Genomic DNA, 23,802 nt, shown 5'->3' with positions numbered 1-23,802 from the left:
TCTTGATTGATTGGTTGGTTGGTTGATTGATTGAATACTTTAGTAGTCAGAATTGTAAACAGCACAGAGGTGCAGTAAGACATTAGGGCTAAAGCAGTGATAACACAAAAGGTCCTAGGGACTTGTTTCCAACTTTCCATTGTGGTGCTAGGGTTCAAGTGGGTAAAGGCACATCCCAGTGCAGTTAGACAGGTTCAGCTCAAGGTAATCAGCCAGCAGACATCACATGAGACACCTCACGAGAGACCTCAACCATGACATTTAACAACACCACCACCACCACGTCCACCACCCAGGAAAACATTGGCCTGTGAAGTGCTTGCATGTGTCGTAACTGGAAAGCCGGAAAAGCCTTCGATTCCATGAAAGCCACTAAACCCCCAAGAATCCCATCCTGCTGCTCTGCCTCCTTCGTCTCTGTGTCGCTAATAAGTATCTCTGTCAAATGCGCGGCTGCAAGGTCAAAGTCGAGTGGAGCAAAAATATTCACTAAGAAACAAACTCGCGGAACCCGTTTGGCTCTAAGAATTCCGTGAAATGTCAATGACAGGATGCCATCCATGAAGACGATAACACACAACATGTTGTGAGTTGTGACATATTGTACTTCGACAGCAAAACACCATCACGGTATTCGATCTCGAACAGCACGGGCGAGGGCAGATGAACATGGGGGGGGACATATGGTCCTGGTCAACAAGAAGCGATAAACGACACTGTCTGTCAGTGTGACCTACAAAAAGACAGACAGACAGACGAGACAGACATTCAACACACACACATGGGACAACTAACAGGAAGTGGAAGTTGTGTGGGGGAACACACACACACACACACACACACACACACACACACACACACACACACACACACACACACACACACACACACACACACACACACACAGTGTCTGTTCATTAATTTCAGTGCCTGGGGTGTTTCTGTTGAAGTACATGTACAAAATCACAACAGGACTGCCACCTGCGCCTGTTTTGCATTGACACACACACACACCTCCCAGTTCTCTCCCTTTCATTCAGAGGGAGGCCGATACAGTACAAAGATTTAAAAAAAAAAAAAAAAGGTACAGATGCTCACATCCCCCCCCCCCCCACACACACACAATTACATAAGCTGTTTACATACCAACGAAAGACAACAATACGTCAATACCTACAATAACGCAAGGAGGACCAGCCACCCGCGTTCTTCAGTCACAAGGTGCTTATTACTAGTGGAGGAGCAGGAAATGATTCTTGGCATCTCACTGACTGACTGTACAGAACCTTTAGTCACACTAAAGGCCTGTTATTAAAACACATGTCTGTCTGTCTTCAGATCAGAGCGTGCAGAACGTGGCCATTTAATTGATTAATACATTATAAGCACATGATTGTGTGCATAGAAATACCAAGTGTTTCTCAACATTCTTGGAGAGAAAGGGAGCATTTTCAGTTCCCTCCTCGTGCCCGGGGTATAAATATGCAGCACAGTACAGTATATGAAGATCATACCACAATAAATAAAAGAACCCCCTGACCACCTTGAGGTTGAGGATATGAATACTCAGCTGGCAAAGTGTCTATTGTCCTCCACGGCAGCAGGAAGACACAAGACAGACATCATCATAAGACATTATATAGCAACGGGAGTCGTCCAAAAAGATCAGCAACATTGTAACCAGTCCGTGGTTACAATGTAGCTGATCTTTGGACGTGTACATTTTATTTTACAGTTGCAACTGTAAACTAAAAAAAAAGAAGAAAAAACACGCATGCGCAAGAGTACAAAGGCAGAAAAGGCAAACAGCTTTATGACAGCAGAGCGAAAACAGCGGAAATCAAACCCAAAGCCCCATCAGTCAGTCAGTCAGTTCCTCTGTCCATCCGTCCGTCGAAGAGACGACTCGGGCCCTACTACATAGTACTACAACCAACACCCGGGCTGAGGGAGGGGGAGAGGGGGGGGGGGGTTATATAGGCTATAATAGGCGCTCTGCTTACCGAGACGCAGGGGCTGGAGCTGGTGCTGGGGGTCGGCGAACGCTGCACGGTAACCAGCGCCATTCATTCAGCGGCCGGGAAACGATAGTACCTGCTGCTGCTGCTGCTGCTGCTGCTGGGAGAAAGCGGCGACGGCGAGACGGACATAATGGTTAAATGTTGGAGTGCCCCGGCGGCGGGTTGAACGGCTTGCTGCTCTCTGTCTCAGAAAAACTGTCTACTCTCTCTCTACTCCTCCCCGGCTGGTTCCGCTCTCTCTGCCGAGCCGTCTGCGCGTGCGCAACGCTGTGCTCGCTGTCAGTTCCCATTAACCATTTGTGTGCCGGAGCCCGGGCCCCGGAGACACAAGCGGCAAAGACGGTCACTCACTAGTGTACAGTACACTACACACACACACACACACACACACACACACACACACACACACACACACACACACACACTCCGGAATAGGATGGAAACCTCTTAACCTCGTATGTCAAAATCTATTACTTTTCAGGAATACAAGCTGAAAACCCATTGCATCGATCTGCTATTTTTTTCCCCTACTTTTGTGTGACACTGTGTTATGAGTAAAGTAGGGTATCGATTTCCCCCAAAAAACATTACAAATATCATGGAGTCTAAGAGGTTTCTGCCTGACAACAACGACATACAGGCTGGGATCAGTTGACGTTGCGGTTTGCATATCCGGTCTAGAGCGGATACGGAAACGTCTTCGCTGTATGCGTGTGTCTCGCGTTACCAGACTGCTATGATTCGGAGATTGTGGAATATTAATTGTCTGGCTACGCGAGACTAGTGTGTGTAGAAATTACCGGATACAGTAGGCGGGCTCCAGAACACATCTGAACACACAGCAGAGAATAGAAACCAGGCTTTCCATGATGGATACAGCAAAAATCCGGGTGACGGTTAAGAGGTTTACAAGGCTATACATTCAAATACATTTTTGCTCTGATAGTTCATAGATATAGCCAAAAATACCAAATGGACTCGTGTGATCCTTTTAGCCTATTTATACACTCTTCAGAGTACTACAAATGGATAGGCTACGTGAGGATTTTGCTGTGTACTTTGCTGTGTCCCTTTGGACCCAATAACATAACTCCGACAGGATGTGGCAGTAATTTGCATTATTTTTATGACAATCCCAGCAGTCGGTCTGTCCCTATTTTTTACAGTCTATGTGGTCTGTCCGTTTGGCAATGAATGTCCACTTTAAAGTCTGTCTGAAAAGCGTTTCCCAGCAGCATCTTGTATGGTCAGTTTGAGGATCTAGGGTTAAATGCAGTTATGTCTGACTCTGGAGTCATATGATCAGTGGTGTGGTGGGAAAAGTACTCACATTTCTTATTTAAGTAAAAGTATCAATGCTGCAGTATAGAAAATAAATAGGCTACTCTGTTACAAGTAAAAGTTCTGAATTAAAAATGTACTTGAGTAAAAGTACAAAAGTATACATTATATAAAAAAGTACTTAAAGTACCAAAAGTACAGAATGTCCCATCAAATGTCAATTTGAAAACATATTTTGAAAATATAACATCTATAAGCTCACAATGTGTCGCATTTGTGAGCTTGTATATCTTCTATTTTCAAATGGCCGAAATGTATATAGGGGTAAAGTGGTTAATGTATGTTTTGTAATAATGCCTTAATCAAAATCTACAAAGTAACTAGTAAACTAAAGTTTTCAAACAATTGTAGTGGAGTAAAAGTACAATATCTGCCTCTGAGAGATGTATAGCCTAGTGGAGTAGAAGTAAAAATATTTGAAATTGGAAATAGTCCAGTAAAGTACAGTATACAGTAAATGTACTAAATGTTACTTTCCACCACTGCAAATGATCCAATCCACACTCCACTCCTGCATTGAAGTGGGTCGGTGTGGTCGTATTGATGATGATGATGGGAGAAAGTCGTGGGATATTCAGTGAGGGCTGTGGTGTCACATGCTTGTCTGAACCTGCTACTCTACTGTACACTGTAACATTCTATGCCTGTAGGCATAGATCAGATATGGGGCAACCTCACCTACCGGCATGCACTTAGATGTGTGTGCAATAATCAGCCGCATCATCATTTTTGACATTTCACACACGTGACCTTTTGAGAGCGGTTTTGAAGGAGTCAAGGTATTCGCATGTCTTAATGACTGTTGGTAGGGCATTCCACATTTTGGTGGCATCGGAGCGACAACAGTGCGACCAAATAGCTTAAGTTTTAATAGGGCTGAAGTATTAATGTATGATTTGTAACAATAACCTACAACTACAAAGTAACTAGGCCTAATTCAACATTTCTAATAATTGTAATGGTCTAAAGGTACAATATTTGCCTCTGAGATGTAGTGGAAGTGGATGTACTGAAAGTAATCCAGTAAAGTAAAAATACCTCAATTGTATGAGCACAGCTGCACAGTACTTGAGTAAATGTACTTAGTTACTTTTGAACACTAACCCCCTCCACACACACACACCCCCCACAACACTGTCCCATGTTCATCCATCTGTCCATCTCTCCATTCAGAATGTGTCTCTGCTTGCATCAGGGTTGTCAGAGATGAGATGAAGATTGTGACTCTTTGTGAGAGATAATGGTGTTTGGGTACAGTTCAAAAGCAGCAGGTGAGTCACTCTCTGATCTCATTTGAGAGAAAGGCTTTAGCAGGTTTTAGCGCAATACTAAATGTGAGGTGTAGGCTATGTGTTTATTAGGGGCAAGACCACTTTGGTAGAGGTTTGGGTTGTAATTATTACCTTGCCATGATGATGTCTATTTGTTCCAAAATGTAAATGAAGTATTTGGAAAATGGTATCTGTCTAAGTTAGTGACAGTTTAATAGCCTATGGTTAACTAAATAGCCTATTGATTAACTATGAACGACATATGAGACTTAGTGGGCCTCATATTAGCTTTAGTGCTCTCATTCTACATTTCAACCCTAAATGTCAGTTCTTGGCAAATTCTGTAGGTTTAAGACACATCTGTCAAACTACTTGGAAAACCATGTCATGGCAAATCGATAAAGATGTGAGATCGGCAACAGTTTCATTGCGTTGTAGGACATGGACTTTGGCCTGATTTTACTAAAGTCTTTAAAGCTCCATTGCACACTACTACGCCACTACTGATAAAGAGGTGGAATTTTGATAACAAGCTGCTGTTTCAAAACAGACAGATCTCCCCCTGGCTCCCCAGCCCCCATCTATCAAAAGCCTTCATACGTCATGCACCCAACGGACTTGCAGCAGCCAAAACCAGTTTTATGATCATGTCATGTGTATTTTTCATTTTTCCAAAAAATGGTTTAGACAAACTTTGAAATGCAAACATAACTTGTATTGAACCATTATACACTATAATTGTCTACAAAATGTGGCATCTTCATGATTCATGTTGCTTGGCCTACTATTGTTTTTCAGGCATCACTGACTGAACATTGTTGGACATTCTAGTGCCCTTCCTGTTGAATGATGTCACTTTAACAGCAGGAAGTGGAAGCAGGCTAAGGCTGTTGTCCTCTATCATGGTCGTCTTCTTTGTCCACTCCACTCCTTTTGACAGTGTTTGTGTTCAGGCATCACTGACTGAACAACTGGCCATCCTGTTGAATTATGCCACTTTAATGAATACTAGAGGTTGTAGTTGGAACCATTAAATAGCACATCAACTTCTGTCTCATCTTTGACTGGACATTGTTGGTTTCCTGAATGAATTCAGTTTGCTGGCATCAGCTGTCCAACATCTTCATTAGATGTAACCTAAAACCTGCTATTAAATCAAATAAAGTTATAATAAAGTAAATTAAAGTGATATTATTATATAATAATATTATTATTAATTAATATAATATATTATTAACTCAAATAGTACAGTACTGGGGAAGAAAGGCAATACAAAACCACATCTGTGCTAAATCAACATCAGCCTCTCACTCAAAAACACGTTACAACCAACACATGAGCAGCTACGTTAATTCATGACAAAATTAAACATACTGTATGTTCACCAATGCAGCGCAGAAAATATTTCCAGAATATTCCCCCTTACCAGACAGCCAGGCAGTGGGTGCCACCTGTAGTTTCAGTTTTTTATTTCCACTAGGAAGACGTTTTTTTTGCTCAATTAATAGTTTAAAAAGTGTTTAAAACGTAATTTATACTCCATCAATGCGACATGTTAGCTTGAAAATCAGTTCTTGGCAGCAAGCAACGGCATCATACCACAGAGTATAAATTAAGCTTTAGTTGTAAGAAGCTGCAGTTAAGTAACCCCTTATAGAGCATATTAGTTACAGTATGCAATTGGCTAACGGCAGTGGGCAGTGGCACCCCCGGTGGGTTGAGTCTGTGCATTGCGTGTTGAATAACAGATGGTAGTGGTGAAGTACACGTTCAGTTCTTTCAGAACTGTCTCTTAGTTGACTTTTCCATGCCAAGAACCCCCAAACAGCCACAGGCTTGTGGCCCCCCTACAGTGAAATGGCCCCTGAAAAATGTTGTGAGCTTGTAGATCGGCAATGTTTTTGCTAATTTTGAAAATTGTTGAAAATGTTTGAACCTGGTGTCCCTATTTTGTACGTGTCAAAATCTTTCAAAGTGGTTAAACTGGCACGATAATCTTATTCAAATTAACCCATTAAAACCGGGAAGGCATCCGTGTCATTTTAGATTTTAGCGTTGGCTAAAAAATAGCAGATATCCAAGTTCACAGCATGGCACATCATGCAGTGCTGCGAGCTTGTACATTTAAAAAAAATAATCTTCAAAGTGTTGGAAAATTTGTAGAATCGTACTCGGGTCTCTAATGGGTTAATTGAATTTGAATTGAAATTACATACAGTATGTGTGTGTATATATATATATATATACCCGTATTTTTCCAAATAGTAGCCCGGGCGTTTAATATGCAAAATCGATTTGGACCTTGGGCGTAAAAAAGGAACATACTGGTATAGAAAAAGGAACATATAGGAAAAAGGAAGGTATATTTGCAGTAGGCTTTTAGTTATTTTTGCACCGGGCCTTTTGTCTTTTCATTTAATATTGAGAGAGCACATCACCATCCCTGCAGGTTGAACCACCAATATAAATGAGGCTGACTAAGTTTGCAAATAAAGGCCCAGGCGTTTATACGGACGGGGGCTATTATTTGGAAGAGGCGTTTATTACATAAAATGGTGTCAGACCTCGGGCTGTTATTAGGTAGTGGGCAGCTATGAGAGTAAGGGCTACTATTTGGAAATAAACGGCGCACGCACACACACACACACACACACACACACACACACACACACACACACTGTAATTTTATTTTTATTTAATTTTCCATTCTTTTCCAATTTGCCCCGGTTTTGTGCCAGCCCCCACTTTGAAAACCTGTGCTTTAATTTAATCTGTGTGATAGTGTCCATCCAGCCTCAGTCCTCCTCCTTCTCAACGTAGGCCTTGCTCCCTGCGCGTGACATCTGTCTGGCTAGATAACGCTCTCTTGCCGAGCTCACAGTCTGATCGCTGCTACGCTTGGCAAACTTATCCACTCTCTCTTCTTCTTCTACTCTCTCTTTCTCCACACTGTCGTCTTCTGCCTTCTTTTCCATCTCCACACTGTTGTCTTCTCCCTTTTTTCCCTTCTCCACACTGTCCTCTTCTGCCTTCTTTCCCTTCTCCACACTGTCCTCTTCTGCCTTCTTTCCCATCTCCACACTGTTGTCTTCTGCCTTTTTTCCCTTCTCCACACTGTCCTCTTCTACCTTCTTTCCCTTCTCCACACTGTCCTCTTCTACCTTCTTTCCCTTCTCCACACTGTCCTCTTCTCCCTTCTTCACTCCCTCGCCTGCCACCTCTATCTTCGTGTCTGTCGGCACCGTCTTCTCCAAGTCCTTCCTACTCTCTTTCACTTTGTCCCTCCCTTTCCCTTTCCCTTTGTCCTCTTCCGAGTCTCGCCTCTTTTCCCTCTCTCCTTCCTTACCCCGCTCTCTTTCTTTGGGACTCCGTTCTCTCCTTCCTTGCCTGTCCTCTCTCTCCGCTTCCTTCCTTCCCCTACTTCTGTCATCCTCTCTGTCCCTTTCTTTCCTCCTGTCCTTGTCGTCTCTCCTCGCACCATGCCTGTCGTCTCTCTCTCGGTCTCTATCTCTGTGTCGGTCTCTCTCCTCACGGTTTTTGTCCCTCCCTCTGTCTCTTTCGCGGTCTCTGTGGCTCCTCTTCTCTCTGTCTCTTTCCTCGTCTTCTCCGCTCCCCGATGCGGGTGACCTCTGTCTGTAGTGGCGTTTGGAGTGTGTGGCGGCAGTCCCAGGCTTGCTGAAGGCAGACTTCTGATCGTGCCCTTCCTCGCTGTCGCTGTGTGAACTGGGGCCGTGGTCACCGGAGGCTGGCAATGTAGGCGACGGAAGAGGCGAAGTTCTCTCGGTGATGTCTGCAACCTTGGAGCTCGGATTTCTATGGAAGTCATGAACGACAAATTAGAAAGGAAAAAGGCTGCCTATGAATATGATTGAATCGTAATGAATTGTATCAAATTGTTGCTTCAATGAGGTATTGACTGACTTCACAACCGAGCGGTCTGGTATCTCCTCTTCTCCGACGGTCTGATTCAGCAGGTGTCTGTAGAAGCCACTTAAGTCCTTCTGTTTCTTCACATCCAGGGCAGCTGATGATGGCAGACAGAAAGACAGGCTTTATTTTTGAGTGGTGTAAACCACTCCTACAACTGGCTTTGTTAGTTTACGTGTCTGTTCGTACCAAAAAATGAGCATGGTTGCTATGGTCACCCAGTTCACACGGGTGTGATTTCTGAGTGGTGTAAACCACTCCTACAACTGGCTTTTTGAGTGGTGTAAACCACTCCTACAACTGGCTTTGTTAGTTTACGTGTCTGTTCGTACCAAAAAATGAGCATGGTTGCTATGGTCACCCAGTTCACACGGGTGTGATTTCATTACGTCAGACATTATGTCAGACCACAGCTGATCAGTCTATATAAGACCTTACACCATGGCCCTCATTTATCAACCATGCGTACGCCAAAATATGGGTGTACGCCGAAATTACCGCAATTTTCGGCATTTACCATTTGCGCCAACGTTTGATTTTGAACTTGAGCCAGGACAAAACTCACGTCTGGTCGGGAGCTGTCGTACGCTTTGTCCTCACCTGTTTTTCTGTCGTAGAACAGCGGAGCAGCATTGTTTGACCAGCTGAGAGGCTGTCACAGGCATCTAAACATATGTATTCACTCCTAAAATGTTTATATAAAACTGTATAGGTATATATATGCTAAATACATATAAGATGTGTCTTTGTGTCATATGAAATTAGTAGGAGATTTCCAACTTTACAAGTAATTAAAATCGCGCAATTAAAAACAATGTTTTGCCAATGTTGCAAGCCATTTAAACAGTGTTTTGCATGAGCGCATACATGCGAGGATTTGGGCTGTCTGTGCTGAAATATTTCCATGACGGGACGTTGGAGAGTAGCCTATAGTGCAGTGCTGCAGCCCGGAGAGTCCCAACATGGGTAGCCTACTGTAGCCTAATCTACAGCAGGCCGATGTCTTTCTGGAGTTACAGTATGCGCAATCTCCTCCTCGCGTCGCTCGAATGCCAAATGTGCCGTGCCAGCGCAAGTGGGAACGCATCGGAGATAGTATAGGCTAAGCCAGCCTGCAGCCCACCACCACCACTGTTCAGTGCCACATGAGGCTACGGTTTGGGCTGCAATATTCATATAATTGACAGTTGACAGCGAGGCAATTTAAATAGACTGTCGTCGAACGTGCATGGTCAATTGGTCACGGTGTCACGGACGGACCACCGTGATAGAGAGAGACAGACTACAGGACAGGAGATGCACCTTGCAAAACTGCAGCGTGTGTGCGTGCCTATTTGTTATATAATTCATGGTTCACAGGTTCAGGTTTTCGTTCACTAATATATCTTGTTGTATATTAAATGAATAAAGACTTTAATAATTTAATATACAACTAACAACACAGTGACAGTTGCTTGCAAAGTGCGTGCATGCGTGCGTGCGGGGGGTGAGGGCAGCAAGGGAAGCGAAGCGAGAGGAGAAACAGACAGGGTAGTCCTACAGCTTTATTTAATTCATGCAGGTTTATTTATTTAAGATACAACAAGTTGCGTGCGTCTGTGTGTGTGTATGGGAGGGGGCAGCAAGGCAACTTAGGTGACATTCACACCAGAAAGCTTTGCTGCGATTCAAACGAATCCTGCGCATTGTCAGAAAGTGCACTTCGTTTGGCAGGTATAACTTTTTTTCCCCTGTAACCATGGTTTCCAGGTCGTATTGCAGTTGTTCATGTCGCAAAAACGAGGGCGAGGCTTGATTTCATAGGGCGTGCCAGATAGATTTCAGCCGTCACATTTATAAACGTCCGAACGAAATTAAGGAAGAAACAGCTGTCTGCGATCACTTTGTAAATGCCGACCCGACGTGGGTGTACTACGAATCCTACACTCGAATTTGGGGCAGATTTTACACTCGATTGATAAATGAGGGCCTATGTGTTTATATTTTATCCAAAGCCCTGAAAACGTAACAGAACTTAACTGAATATTTGAGACGATGTCGGCTAAACATCACAGCAAGGTTGATGTCGGAATTTAGTTTGTGAATCAATCTTTTCCCCAGGGACTAACTTCAGCTAGTCTTGTAAAGTCAATCCACGCTTTAAAAAGCAACATAATTTTCACACAAAATAACGGTATGCAATGATATTTAGCATGGTGGATATAACTCAAGCTCATTTTATGTTTCAAATTGCAAACAGATTTTCATACTGTACTGGAATAAACTTAATTAAATAATTTCCTTGAAAACAAAATATATATATATATATATTGCGAGTTATAGTCAATAATATATAGTCAGACCATCGGTATGGTCCTTTAATATTTTGGGTTGGATAATTTCCAAAGCATCTGCGTAATTTTAGATTTGAGTTAGTATATATAGTAATAGCAACATAGGTTTTTCAGACAACTTTAGATTTAAAACTCTCAAAAATAGCAGAGTTACAAGCATACAAGCGTGTCACTTTGTACCGCACTGCAAGCTTGTACATCTGCTATTTTCTAACAGGGAGGGATGGGGGGTCCGCGGTCAAATATATATCAATTATAAAATGTATAATATATACTGTAAATATATTGGAACGAAAACGTTTGAGAACTACTGGTTTAGAAGGCATTTGTAGAATCTGGTATTAATGGGTTACGTCAATTTACCTTCCATTGCAGCCTCTCTCTTCTCCTTCTCCAGCTCCTCCTTCCTCTCCTGCAGTTTCTGCCTGTAGGCAGACGTGACGTAGGCATCCTTATCGGCAAACTCCTCCCCCTCGGCCTCCCTCTCCTTCTGGATCTTCCTGTCATCCCTCCGTTCTTGTTCTTTCTTTCTGTCTTCTACTGCTTTCATCAGCTGATTAATGTACTTTGGCTGTGTGACAAGAGACAAGATAAAACATGTCATGGCATTAGCTTAGTGCAACACCATCAAGTGTTAGAGTAGCGAATGTGTTCCGGTGTTACGTCCCAGAAGTGGCTCTAAGTCTTCTGCTGTACTACAAGTATGCACCTAGGGCCCTATCTTGCGCCACCCCTTAGCCCTTATCCCTAAACTGCATTTTTTACTATTTTGAAAAACATTTTAAAATAGTTCAACTAGCCGATCTACATCGACACATTGTAGATCAGCTGTTTGAACTATTTTAAAGGGTTTTTCAAAATAGTAAAAAATGCCAAATAAGTTTAGGGATAAGGGGTAAGGTATAGATATAGCCACTAGTCCATTTTTCCCCATAGACAGTGAATGATTGTCTCATTAACATCGAATGAGTGTTTTTTGCATGGCTGATTCATTTTCACTATCGTTTCAATGCCTGTGTCAACAGTTAGACAATACAGATCATTTTCCATTTCTAATTCAATCTTTAAAATGTTTTACACAGTGCAATCGGCAGTGTGCAGGCTGCTTGTCGAACATGAGAAAATGGTGCATTTATGTAAATGATGCATCCACCCATTCACACACACACTTTACACTGATGGCGGAGGAAACCATGCAAGGCACCAACATAGCCTGGAAACCAGACAAATCTGTGCAAAAAATAATTGCCCTCGGCAGATTAGTCTGGCCCCGCTCGGTTGTGTTTGGATTTCCCTGCCCCTGAAGTTGTGGGGTACAAATGAGGGCCCAGTATGCAAATATGGTTAATCAGAGAGGTATTCGTTTTATTTGCACCTTGGAAAAGCAAGTTCTACACAGATTCCCACCGACAGGAGCTATTTAACCACTTGATGAATCTTGGAATCCCTAATCTGCGCATGTCCTAATAGCTCTACAAATATTAGTCTGGCCATGCCAGGCTAATATTATGGTACCGAGCACTATGGCAGCAAGTATAGTGTGATACGGGACCAGAAAGATAGACTTTGAAACCAGAAAGATGGGACATTAGGATACCATTGGGAATTTTGATTCCTAGGTACACAGGTAGTACAGCCACAAATCCTCAATGGGACTTTAGTTTTTCACATACCGCCCTAGGAGGAACAAAACACGACCAAAATTGCTTCTGATCTGCAACAGATATTCTTCCATCTTGCACTCCTTCTTTGCCTGAGCTGCCACTGACCCCTGCCTGCTGCTGATCCAGCTAAAATAAACATGACAAAAAGTACCAGCTCAGTACATCTTTTAAAATAACAGTAACATATGCTGAAGTAATTTAGAATAGATCGTAAAGAAAATATCCGTGTACCTTATGGCTTCATTTTATAATTAATTGGTTCTCAAAATGGTGTGAATATAGCGTCACAATCATTTGAACCACTTTTATAATTTGTCTATTCCAAAATAGCAGATATGCAAGCTCATAGCACTGAAGCACTCCACTTTGTGCTGCGACTTGTAAATCTACTATTTTTCTTGCTTCTGGGGGTCCCTGGCACAAAATATTTTTGAGATGGGGGTACGCGGTCAAATATACATCAACTCGGGAGTCCTTGGCACAACGTTTGAGAACTACACTGCTATAATTTATAATTCTCACTTACCTCTCCACTTTCTACAAACTGTCCCTGCTCACTGCCTATCACCTGTTGGGGCAGTTGTTCCTGCTGAGTTAACGACACAGTAAGTTATTTTCCAAAAAATAAAATACTTTCATATTATGTGTTGAGTGGAGAAGCCCAGTGGTGCAATTCAACAATGACATTTCCTATGGCTAGCTAACTTGAAGACGTTCACAAAGAGATAAGATGTTAGCCAACATCAATAGACTGTCTGATCACACACACACACACACACACACACACACACACACACACACACACACACACACACACACACACACACACACACACACACACACACACACACACACACACACACACACACACACACACACACACACACACACACACACACACACACACACACACACACACACACACACACACACACACACACACAACACAACACACACACACAAACCCTATATACTCCGTAGACCGAGGCCCAGTGCCTGGTCCCCTGCTCTTCACCATATTCCATCCTTCCCCTCGGACAGATGCTCCGCCACCATGGCCTTCAATTTCACCGATATGACGACACACAACTTTACCACGACCATCAACACAGCCACCCACTCCACCACCTGCCTCACAGACATAAAAACCTGGATGCAAAATAACTTTCTCAAACTCAACTGCAATAAATCACAAATCATCATCATTGGCCCCAACTCCCTTACCCGCTCCACTCAGGACTTCTCACTTAACATCGATGGCTCCCTTGTCAAAACCTCCACCCACATCAACAACCTTGGTGTCATTTTTGACCCCATTCCTTTCCCACGTGAACCACAGCCTTCTTCCACCTTAGGAACATTGCACGTCTCCGCACCCCCCTGACATTCACTGGCGCCAAAACACTCATCTACTCCAACAACATCCCACATGGCACCAGCTCCAAAGCCCTCAATAGACTCAAATATGTTCAAAACTCAGCTGCCCGCCTGCTCACCAGTACCCGCTCCAGAGACCATATCACACCAGTCCTCCACGACCTCCACTGGCTGCCTGTCAAACAAAGAATCCACTTTAAAATGTTGCTCACCACCTACAAGGCACTCCGTCCACACAACCTGGCTGCCCCTACCTGTCTGACCTCCTCCAGCTGCATGTCCCGTCCCGTTCCCTCAGGTCCAGTGATGCCGATCTCCTTGAGGTCCCCAGGACCAGGCTCCGAACCTGGGGCAACAGGGCTGTCTCTGTGGCTGCCGCCGCCACAAACACGTCAGAGACGCCCCCTTTGCCGTTTTATTGCTTTTAATACTTTTTTTTCTTCTTTTTTCCCACAAATACAGTTTTTCCTTCCACCACACACACATTTAAAGTGACTTTGAGTGCTATATAAATTTCAGGAATTATTATTATTATGACATGCCTAGGCATGTACACCGTGTGTCCCCTGCCCCCCTTAAATTACGCTCCTAGGATACCATTTGAAAATGATGCAGGCCCAATAATAGAAACTGATCATATTGAAGCAAGTAAATGACCAGGTGATTGCTGGGTTTACATGTTACCGTTCAATTGGACTTCACCTTTTTGTCCGCTCCCCCTAGAACTTTTTTGTTGCTCTCCAGCCTCTGTTGCTTAATGTCATCATACACGGCATCATAGTCGTACACAGTGCTGTCCTGTTCCAAGGCCTTGTGCATCTCCAAGCGAGTCTGATGTAGGAAAAAAAATCACACCCGTGTGAACTGAGTGGTGTAAGGTTTTATATAGCATGATCAGCTGTGGTCTGACGTAATGTCTGACGTAATGAAATCATTATTATTATATAAGGTAAGGTATTATATAGCCTGATCAGCTCTGATCTGACGTAATGAAATCACACCTGGATGTGATTTCACAACTGGCTTTTTTTGTGCAGAGAAAATGACCACGGTTGCTACGGTCATCCAGTTCACCCGGGTGTGATTTAATTACGTCAGAAATTATTTTTAACATAGCAACCGTGGTCATTTTTTTCTGCACACAAAAGCCAGTTGTAGGAGTGGTTTACACCACTCAAAAAAACACAAGAGACAGAGAGAAGAGAACATGAAGGCCACAGAAACATGGGCTAATGTTTGATAATCATTAGATCCAAAATGGTTGCCTGCACTTTGCACAGAACTCCATCCGACTGTACCTGCTTCATCATCCTCTTCTTCACAGCCTCTTTCTGTAGACTCTCTCCCACTGAGGTCTGTATGAACACAAAGCATCACATGCTAAATACACCTTCAGTCAGTCTATTTGGGCTGTCGCCACCCAATAACATGCTATCTGGAGAGGCTTGACGAATACAAAAGGTTGGGGGTTGAGGAAATACTATATTCAATATCTGGTGTTTGTTTCAGTAGAAAAACGGTACAGGATATTAGCTACAAACGCATACAGTATATCCTCCACCGAATAACCATAATACAGAAATAAAAAACGGACAAAACTAAGGAACAAAAAAACCTAGCCTGCAGGGGGAAAAAAGAAAAATAACGCATTGAAAACAACTATTTCTAATGCACCTACTATTTTATTAAAAAAATACTGTGACTACCTCATCATCAGAGTCATCACCAAACACTGAAGGTCTCTGCAATAGGTTTGGAGCCTTAGATGTTCCCTTCTTCTGGGGCAAGAGCAGCCCATACCTGTGGAAAAGATCCAACACACATGGAATAGAGCATTGTTTCTATAGAGCATTGTAGTGGACCAATTTTTATGGGTACAGCGGATTTATGTACTTGTGACCCTGTATTTGTTTCCTACATAAAAAAAGATATACTGTAAAAAAATCGAATCATTTCCATCAATAAATAAGAAAAACGTTTAAGAAGCCGTGAAAATAGCAGCTCAACAACCTCAACCAGATCTACAACCTTGACATGACATCAGCCTGTGGCTGTTCCTGTTGGCGCATGACTCGGCACTGCTGGTCTCAGACAGAAACAAACTGCAGGTTGAAAAGGCCCTCAGCTCTGAACTTGGTAGAATCTGCACCTGGCTCGCTGATAACATACTATCATCACTGATAGGGAAAAACTGAATCCATTCTCTTTGGATCAAGTAGTAAGCTCAGCAATACCGACTTCTCAGTTAAAGTGGGTGACAATGTACGTCTGTACATTTTTGTAAGTCTCTAAATGTTCTGATGAATTGAAAATGGAGGACCTTGATGTAAACAAGTCTTAGTACTTTTCTGGTTTCATCCTCGTAGCAGTTTTTGTATTGACTTGTGCTTTCGTTCGAAATGTACCCATTCTACATACTGGGAATACAATTTTCAATCAATCAATCAATCACAACACGGCATGAATTGTGAGCTTGCAGATCTGCTATTTTCACTAGTTTGGGTCCTGGGCAAACGTCTAAATTCTTGAGCTACTTTTCAAGGACCCCCACTTTGACACACATCAGGCCACAGACCCCCCCATCATACTTTATTTTATTTTATCTCCTGGACCCTAATCTACACTGCAAAATTATCAGTGCTAATTTAACTCTGATGTGTACTATAGTGTACATTTGTACAGTTAGGAGTTACAGACCCAAAAGGGTCTATTTGGTTCCCAACTATAAATCAAGTCCCCAGCTCTATAGAATATTCATATATTTCATAGAGATTATTTGATAGAGAAGGCCACATTTGGCAAAGTTCTGTTTGCATCAATCTCGTCACCTGCTTCTCTTGCATGTACCTTCATATAATACCAGGCAATACAGAGAACCACAACCAAACCACATAATTCAAATTGGGTGTTCAATAACACATTCTCAAGCAAGCAAATATAAATACAAATACGTCTATAAATACATACATCTGCAGTTGTGAATTTGTGATATGATTTACTAATGGGACGGAATATTACTTGATAGGGCGTACTTTTGCATATCAGTTGAAAACATTGCTTTACTGACTGTGTGGCAATCCTGTTGACTTTGGTTGGATCTTTATTTTTAAGTGGTGCAACCACTTCCGTAAGTGACTATGTGTGTGGGTGCCTGCCTGGCTGGCTGGATGGATGGGTATGAGCACGAAAACAGCATGGTTGTTTTTCACCACCTGTGCGCAACCTAACACACACACAAACACACACGCACATATTAACTGTATGATGATTTCGGGTGTGCCAGCACAGTACAGTGACAGTACAGTACAGTACAGTACAGTACAGTATAGAGGGACCCCCACATGGCAACTCTGTCATTTCTCAACCGTTTCGGACGCGGGGCGGCACGCCGGAACCGGCCAGGCCCCCTGGGCGCGTCCCTGGGGGTCTGGAACTACCCCCCCCGGGGACCCCCACACGGAGTTGCACCACTTACTTCACACGGGTGTGATTTTTTTAAATATAAAAATGCATATGCATGTTAATTCTAATTGTCCTTTTTAATTCAGAATACTCTGAACCTCTTTTTTGATCACAACAGTTAACATAATTATGCTTTATTATTGGCGCACCGCGCACGTACTTGACGATTAATTATCAAGCAAACGCGGTAGCAATAAGTAAATCGACAGACACGGTCCCAGCCCATCATTACACAATATCTGTGCATTAATTGCATGGCTTTCGTTATGATCGATCGAGCTACACGTCTCCACAACGACGGTATCTTATATCCGCAACTGCAACATACTTACTGTTTACTGGGGAACGCCATGTTGCTCTGAGTCTTCTTCTGACTGGATCCAAAAACGGCACATTCGAACATAAATACAAAACAAGCCTGTCATACAGCGGGACAGAATCACAGAACTACGGGTTGTATTCAGTGTTCGCTGTTCGGTTCATATTAAATATTTATTTGAAAGGCCTGCACTAAATATCTGACCACTGTTGATTCATTTTTATTTGATTGACACGCTTTGGTCACTTTATCGCGAAAGTGCAAACGTGTTCAGCAGGCAGCAGCAGTGCGAGAGGGGACCTTTTTCGCAGAGCTTTCGACCAGGTGGGCGTGGTTTAACCAACCCAGAGTCTTTTCTAAGGCTCTGGTTAAACCTAACCTTTAAACCTGTCCTTAACCTCACACAAACTATGCCTATACCTAACCTTAACCTCACAAACCCTTACCCAAACCCAGGCTCGTCTTCTCTTCTTTAACAAAGATGGCAAAAGCAGGTACACTACAGACAGTACACCGTACACTGGTACAGAACCTCACGTAATAACCTAAAAACCACGCCCACCTGCACGAAAGCTCTGTGAAAAAGGCAGTCCCGCAGCGAGAGAGAGCCACGTTCTTGAGTTCTTTGGTGTGTTTTTTTATGCCCAGGTGGGCGTGGTCTGGTTTTAAGATTAGGATAAAAACTGGATAAAAGTAGTCTCTCCACTCCGTCAAGAGGGCGCTGTTTTTCCTTTATTTTTGGGGATAATAGTAAGCCAAATAACGTTTTTTTGTTTTTTTTGTCTTCATTGCATTGTAGGAATTGTTGTTCATGTAAGTGGGATGCCAGAAGAACAGGATAGGTGGACCGTGGGCACCAAGGAGTTATTTGGTGGCTGTTTTGGCTATTTTTTCCAAAATGTCAAAAAGAAATAGGAACATGTTTTTAAAGTTGTAAAGTATATACATGATTAGAAGATGCTTAGGCTAAACAATCGCCAATTAAGGTCTAATATTTCTATTTCGCCAATTAAGGTCTAATATTTCTACAGTAGCCTACAAATTGAAATAAAACCTTTATATCCATCATGAGAAGTTGAAGAATACAATTAAGTCTGATCATGATGAACCGCAACCGTGCATGTTCACATCAAAGCCTACTACTTTATAAGACCATTTTTCAAATATTAGATTTTTGAGTGGTGCTATGTGTGTGCCTGGGTGGGTGGCTGGCTGGGTGCCTGGGTATGAGCACGAAAATAGCATGGTTGTTTTTCACCACCTGTGCGCAACCTAACACACACACAAACACACACGCACATATTAACTGTATGTATGATGATTTCGGGTGTGCCAGTACAGTACAGTAGAGGGTACAGTAGAGGGACCCCCACACGGTAACTCTGTCATTTCTCAACCGTTTCGGATGTGGGGCGGCTCACCGGAATAGTCCCGGCCCCCTGGGCGCGTTCCTGGGGGTCTGGATGTTCCGGGGACCTCCGCAGGGACTCCCCGGGGACCCCTGGAGACCCCCACATGGTAACTCTCATTTCTCTACCGTTTCGGACATGGGGCAGCTCGCCGGAACCGGGCCGGCACCCTGGCTGTGGTGCTGTGGGTCTGGAACTTCCGGGGACCCCCACACGGACTTGCACCACTCACTTCACACGGGTGTGATTTGTTTTTCACATTTTGGATAAACTAGCCAATTTGAGATCAAGGTGCCCAGATGTAGCCTAACTATAGCGCCCACCTATCCTGTATCCTGACCGACTATAGTGCTTGTGCTTGTTGAGATAGAGCCTACAGTGAGAGGCAAATGCCAGACAGACAAGCTGGTTCCGCTGCAAAACATATCTGAAGCGAAGCACTATAGCCTCTCAATGGCATCCAACAACAGCCTCACGTCACGTCATGAGGGGAATGATGCTCAGGAGATTCAGGGCCTCATTGAGAAGATGGAGCGCATGATAGCGCTCTCTCCCCTATTGCATGCAGAGCCCAAGGACAGAGACATATAAAAGAGGCTTTATGATCACGGAGGGTAAAATGAAAAGACAGGACAGGGAAAATCACAAATCCAAACAGAGAACAAAAAGAGCATGGCTGGCTGGAAGCACAAAAATACCACATCAATAAATGGAGCTGAAATCAGAGCTTTTCCTCCTCAGTGCAGTCCCTCCGCTTTTCATGATCCACCATTGTTGACAGAAAAAAAGAAAGGTGACATTGAGAATACTATAGGCCTACTGAGAGGACAGACGGATACAGACATTTGTGGTTTCTTGGTTCTCAACAACCACTTGTGATTGATTGAATTCCCACTCAGCACTGGGTCATCATCGGTGACACACGCCATTGACGCCAAGTTTGAGGTCAAATAATGATCAGACGGTGCCCAAGTACGTTATGCCCGGCCGGTACAGACACAGACAGAGAAACAGGTTCTGTGAATTTATATAGATTATTGCCCTGTTGCCCTCACTCCTCTAGTGAGCAAATGGTTTGAGAAGCATCTAACTTAGACATAGGCGTAATTTCAGAAAGAAATAGGGGGAGGCACAAAATTGGTTAAATTCTCAATCCTTGGCGATGCATTGAGAGCTTGTATATAAACTATTTTCGCTATTTGTTTGGGGGCGAAAACCGAAAAGACAAAATGTTTGAAAATGTTCACCTATAATGACATTACCAAGCTATAGGGATACCATTTTGAAAGTGGTTAATAAATTAATGGTTGCATACTATAAAACGCTTATCTAAAAACTTTTTCGGGTTGACCGAGAATGGGGGCCAAGGCGCCAACACCTCTGCCCCTCAACACAGGAAACCAGGCTAACCCTCTAAGTCTACTTCCTGTATACCAGGGATTCTCAACGTTTTTGGCCGGGGACCCCCGGAAATGCTTTGGCAATGTCTCGGGACCCCCGCCCCGCCCCCTCCCGACCCCCAATATAAATTGACTGCTACAATAACCTTAAACCATTTTGGGCGGGAACCCCTTTTGGTGTTTTAAGCATTGTTATAATTTAGCTATTTAAAAATAGCAGATCTACAAGCTCGTAGCGCGCCACCGAGTGGCGCTCTACGAGCTTGTAGGTCTGCTATTTTTGAAAAATCGTGAAAATAAAATTTTAAAAAAAATCTTTTCGCGACCCACGGGTTGAGAACCCCTGCTGTATACAGCCACAACTGCGTTTTCATGCACAGCTCCAACTTGGTGATTAAGTTTGCAGCTCACTTGGTCTTTAACCAGCCAAAATTCTCAAATGTCTCCCCCCTCCATTGACTCCCAAAGGTATGGCACCCCCATATCTTGCAAGTCTGATTGGACCCTACAAACCCTTCCACGCACTCAGATCAGCCGACGCAGGAAGGCTGGAAGTACCTTTGCTAAAAACTCTTCTCCCTTCTGGCTCCAAAACTATTGAATGCACTATGCACTTTCCATTGCAATCAGAACTGCAGACCCACTCCCAATCTTCCGCCGTAGTCTGAAAACCCACCTCTTCAGACTCCATCTTAGCCCCTTAGCACTTGCCGTAGCACTTGCTCTAGCCTCGACGACCTTACAGGCGTATGCATAGGCTGAACTTATGTAACTTAGATAGCATTTTATGTAGAAATATTGTAGCACTCTATTGTATACGCATAGTTTCATTATATAGATACTCCACTGTTAGGTTCTTAGCTTACGTATGACTCATGACTCACTTTTATGTATTTGATGTATTACCATGTTTTTTGTTCTTGCTTACTGTACGCTCTGGATTAAGAGCGTCTGCTAAATGCCTAAATTGTAAATTGTAAGTTTGCAGACAAAACGACAATGATAGGCCTAAACACCACAAACAAGATGGCCTACAGGATGTCAACAACTTGACAGAGTGGTGTGAGAGAACAATCTCTCTCAGCATTGGGAGGGATGAGACTCTGGAAGACAAAAGAGGTATAGGAGGAAATGAAGAGAGGGAGTTCCAGGCTGTAAAACTGACCTAACGGGCTAAATGGCGATAGAAACAGAATGCCATAAGATGAGAGGATGACAACAAAGAGAAAAATGAGATCTCACTGCCCTTCTGGCAAGCGTCAGCGTTCACAGAGAGCAGCATGGCTTAGAAAGATACAGACAAACAAGAGGAACATGGCTGAGAAAGAGACCAACTAACAAGTGGGACCAATAGGGTGCGTAGCGTTAGTATGGGTCAGTTAAGCCTAATTGTAATGTTATATAGATGCAGAAACAGGAGATCAGCCAGGGAGACAAGAGGAATGTGCACAAATACCTGTCTTAATTTCACATCTAATAGAGGACAATACAGGTGTCCTCGCCCAGGCAAGAGAGGAAGTGAATCAAAGGAGAAAATGACATCTGCAGGGAAATGAACCGAAATAAACTGAAGATGTTATACAGGAGAAAGGTGGATGGAAAAGGCTTTAACCACATGAACCCTGGCACATAATAGGCGAACATTTGTAGAAAATATACTGTAGGCAAACATTAGATAGCTGATCTACAAGCTCACAACACATCACAACACAATGCCTTGTGAACTTGTAGATCTGCTATTTTTGTCAAAGATTTTGTGTACAGGGGAAAAAAGGAGGGGACCACTCCCCTCCACAAAGTATAGGGTTTTAGTTAAGGTTTTGAAGTAAAAAAAAAAGTTCAAGAAAGAAAGTGAATTAGAGAACACAAACACTGAAAGGAGTGGACAAAGAAGACGACCATGATAGAGGACAACAGCCTTAGCCTGCTTCCACTTCCTGCTGTTACAAGTGACATCATTCAACAGGAAGGGCACTAGAATGTCCAACAATGTTCAGTCAGTGATGCCTGAAAAACAATAGTAGGCCAAGCAACTATGTGTGACAATAAAGTGTATAATAGTTCAATACAAGTTATGTTTGCATTTCAAAGTTTGTCTCTGTAACTATGTTTTGGAAGAATGAAATAAGAATAAAACCCTCCGTCTTTACATGATAACACACAGGACATGATCATAAAACTGGCTTTGGCTGCCGCAAGTCTGTTGGGTGCATGACGTATGAAGGTTTTTGATAGACAGGTGCTGGGGAGCCAGGGGGAGATCTGACTGGTTTTGAAACACAGCAGCTTGTTATCAATATTCCACCTGTTTATCAGTAGGTGGTGGCATATAGCATTGTGAAATGGAGCTTTAAAGACTTTATTAAAATCAGGCCAAAGGCCATGTTCCTACAACACACTTAATGAAACTGCTGCCGATCTCACATCTTGATCGATCCATGACATGGCTTGATCATTCATAGTTCTATTGTATTTTACTATGAATTACATTATAGTCCTCCTCTGATCTGTCCAACTTGTATTATAGGATACTAGAGTGATAGTCTACAAGTCAGCATTGAGTAAACACTATGGATGGAGTTGGGCATCGTGCTGTTCTGTATTTAGACTATGTTGGAGATAGGTCTGTAGCCTAAACTATAGATCTATAGATAAACCATGTTCCGAGTGGCTACTGTAGTTCATCTCCTTGGATCCATTAAATCACACCTCAACTTCTTTCTGTTAGGATTTCCAGTTATGAAGTGGTTAAGACTTTTCTCACATGCACAAAGCTTCCTGAGTGACTCATGGACCCTGGCAAAAGCTTGCACTAGACTAGACATTGTTGTGTTGGCCCATTTAATGTCTGGGTTTGAGGCTAGCCCATTTGCAATCTGAGTGAGAACCCATTGTCAAAAAATAAAGAAAATAATATTATTATTATTATTCCAGGCCAGGAGAGGGCACTATAGGACTGCTACTGCTGGATGAGAGAGTGGGACAATAATATCTTTTGATAGATGTACAGTGGAGAGAGAAAGGAAACATGGAGGGATAGAAGGGGACTGGCATGCAGCAAATGACCCGGAATCAAACTGAGGGCTCTCTGCCCCCTCTGTAACGCATTAGAGCACGCGCCCTAACAACTCAACTATCGGGAAGCCATTAGCCAAAATACTTCTAATGAAGAGTTTGGAGAACAGCAACAGTTGAACCCTCTAGCTGTTGCCAGCAAACAGAATTCATTCAGGCAATCCAAACGACATTCAGTCAAAGATGAGACAGAGAGACAGACA

At 43.1% G+C, this 23,802-nt stretch overlaps 2 protein-coding genes across 3 annotated transcripts in view; both read right to left on the bottom strand.

Annotated features, from left to right (window-relative positions):
• The window catches only part of ssh2b (slingshot protein phosphatase 2b), a 38,646-nt gene extending 36,388 nt beyond the window's left edge, over nt 1-2,258 (bottom strand). The window contains exon 1 of the mRNA XM_079508268.1: nt 2,004-2,258. Within this exon, the coding sequence (XP_079364394.1) occupies nt 2,004-2,066 (63 nt within the window). The 5' untranslated portion in view covers nt 2,067-2,258. The remainder of the gene's footprint in view (nt 1-2,003) is intronic.
• A 3,076-nt stretch (nt 2,259-5,334) lies between these two features.
• nsrp1 (nuclear speckle splicing regulatory protein 1) lies at nt 5,335-17,987 on the bottom strand. 2 transcript variants are annotated; one of them, XM_079507519.1, is made up of 8 exons: nt 17,729-17,987; nt 15,641-15,734; nt 15,233-15,289; nt 14,637-14,765; nt 12,567-12,683; nt 11,257-11,464; nt 8,555-8,657; nt 5,335-8,446 (listed from the first exon to the last, which is right to left on the bottom strand). In XM_079507519.1, the coding sequence occupies exons 1-8, from the start codon at nt 17,797-17,799 to the stop codon at nt 7,429-7,431; spliced, it is 1,797 nt and encodes a 598-aa protein (XP_079363645.1). In that variant the 5' UTR covers nt 17,800-17,987; the 3' UTR covers nt 5,335-7,428. The 2 variants fall into 2 exon arrangements, with proteins under 2 accessions (XP_079363645.1, XP_079363646.1); XM_079507520.1 differs by lacking the exon at nt 12,567-12,683 and having other exon boundaries at nt 5,337-8,446; nt 17,729-17,985.
• Between the last annotated feature and the right edge of the window lie 5,815 nt (nt 17,988-23,802).

This window comes from Electrona antarctica (assembly GCF_951216825.1).
Source record: "Electrona antarctica genome assembly, chromosome: 8".
NCBI lineage: Eukaryota > Metazoa > Chordata > Actinopteri > Myctophiformes > Myctophidae > Electrona > Electrona antarctica.
This window is presented reverse-complemented; position numbering and strand designations above follow the sequence as displayed.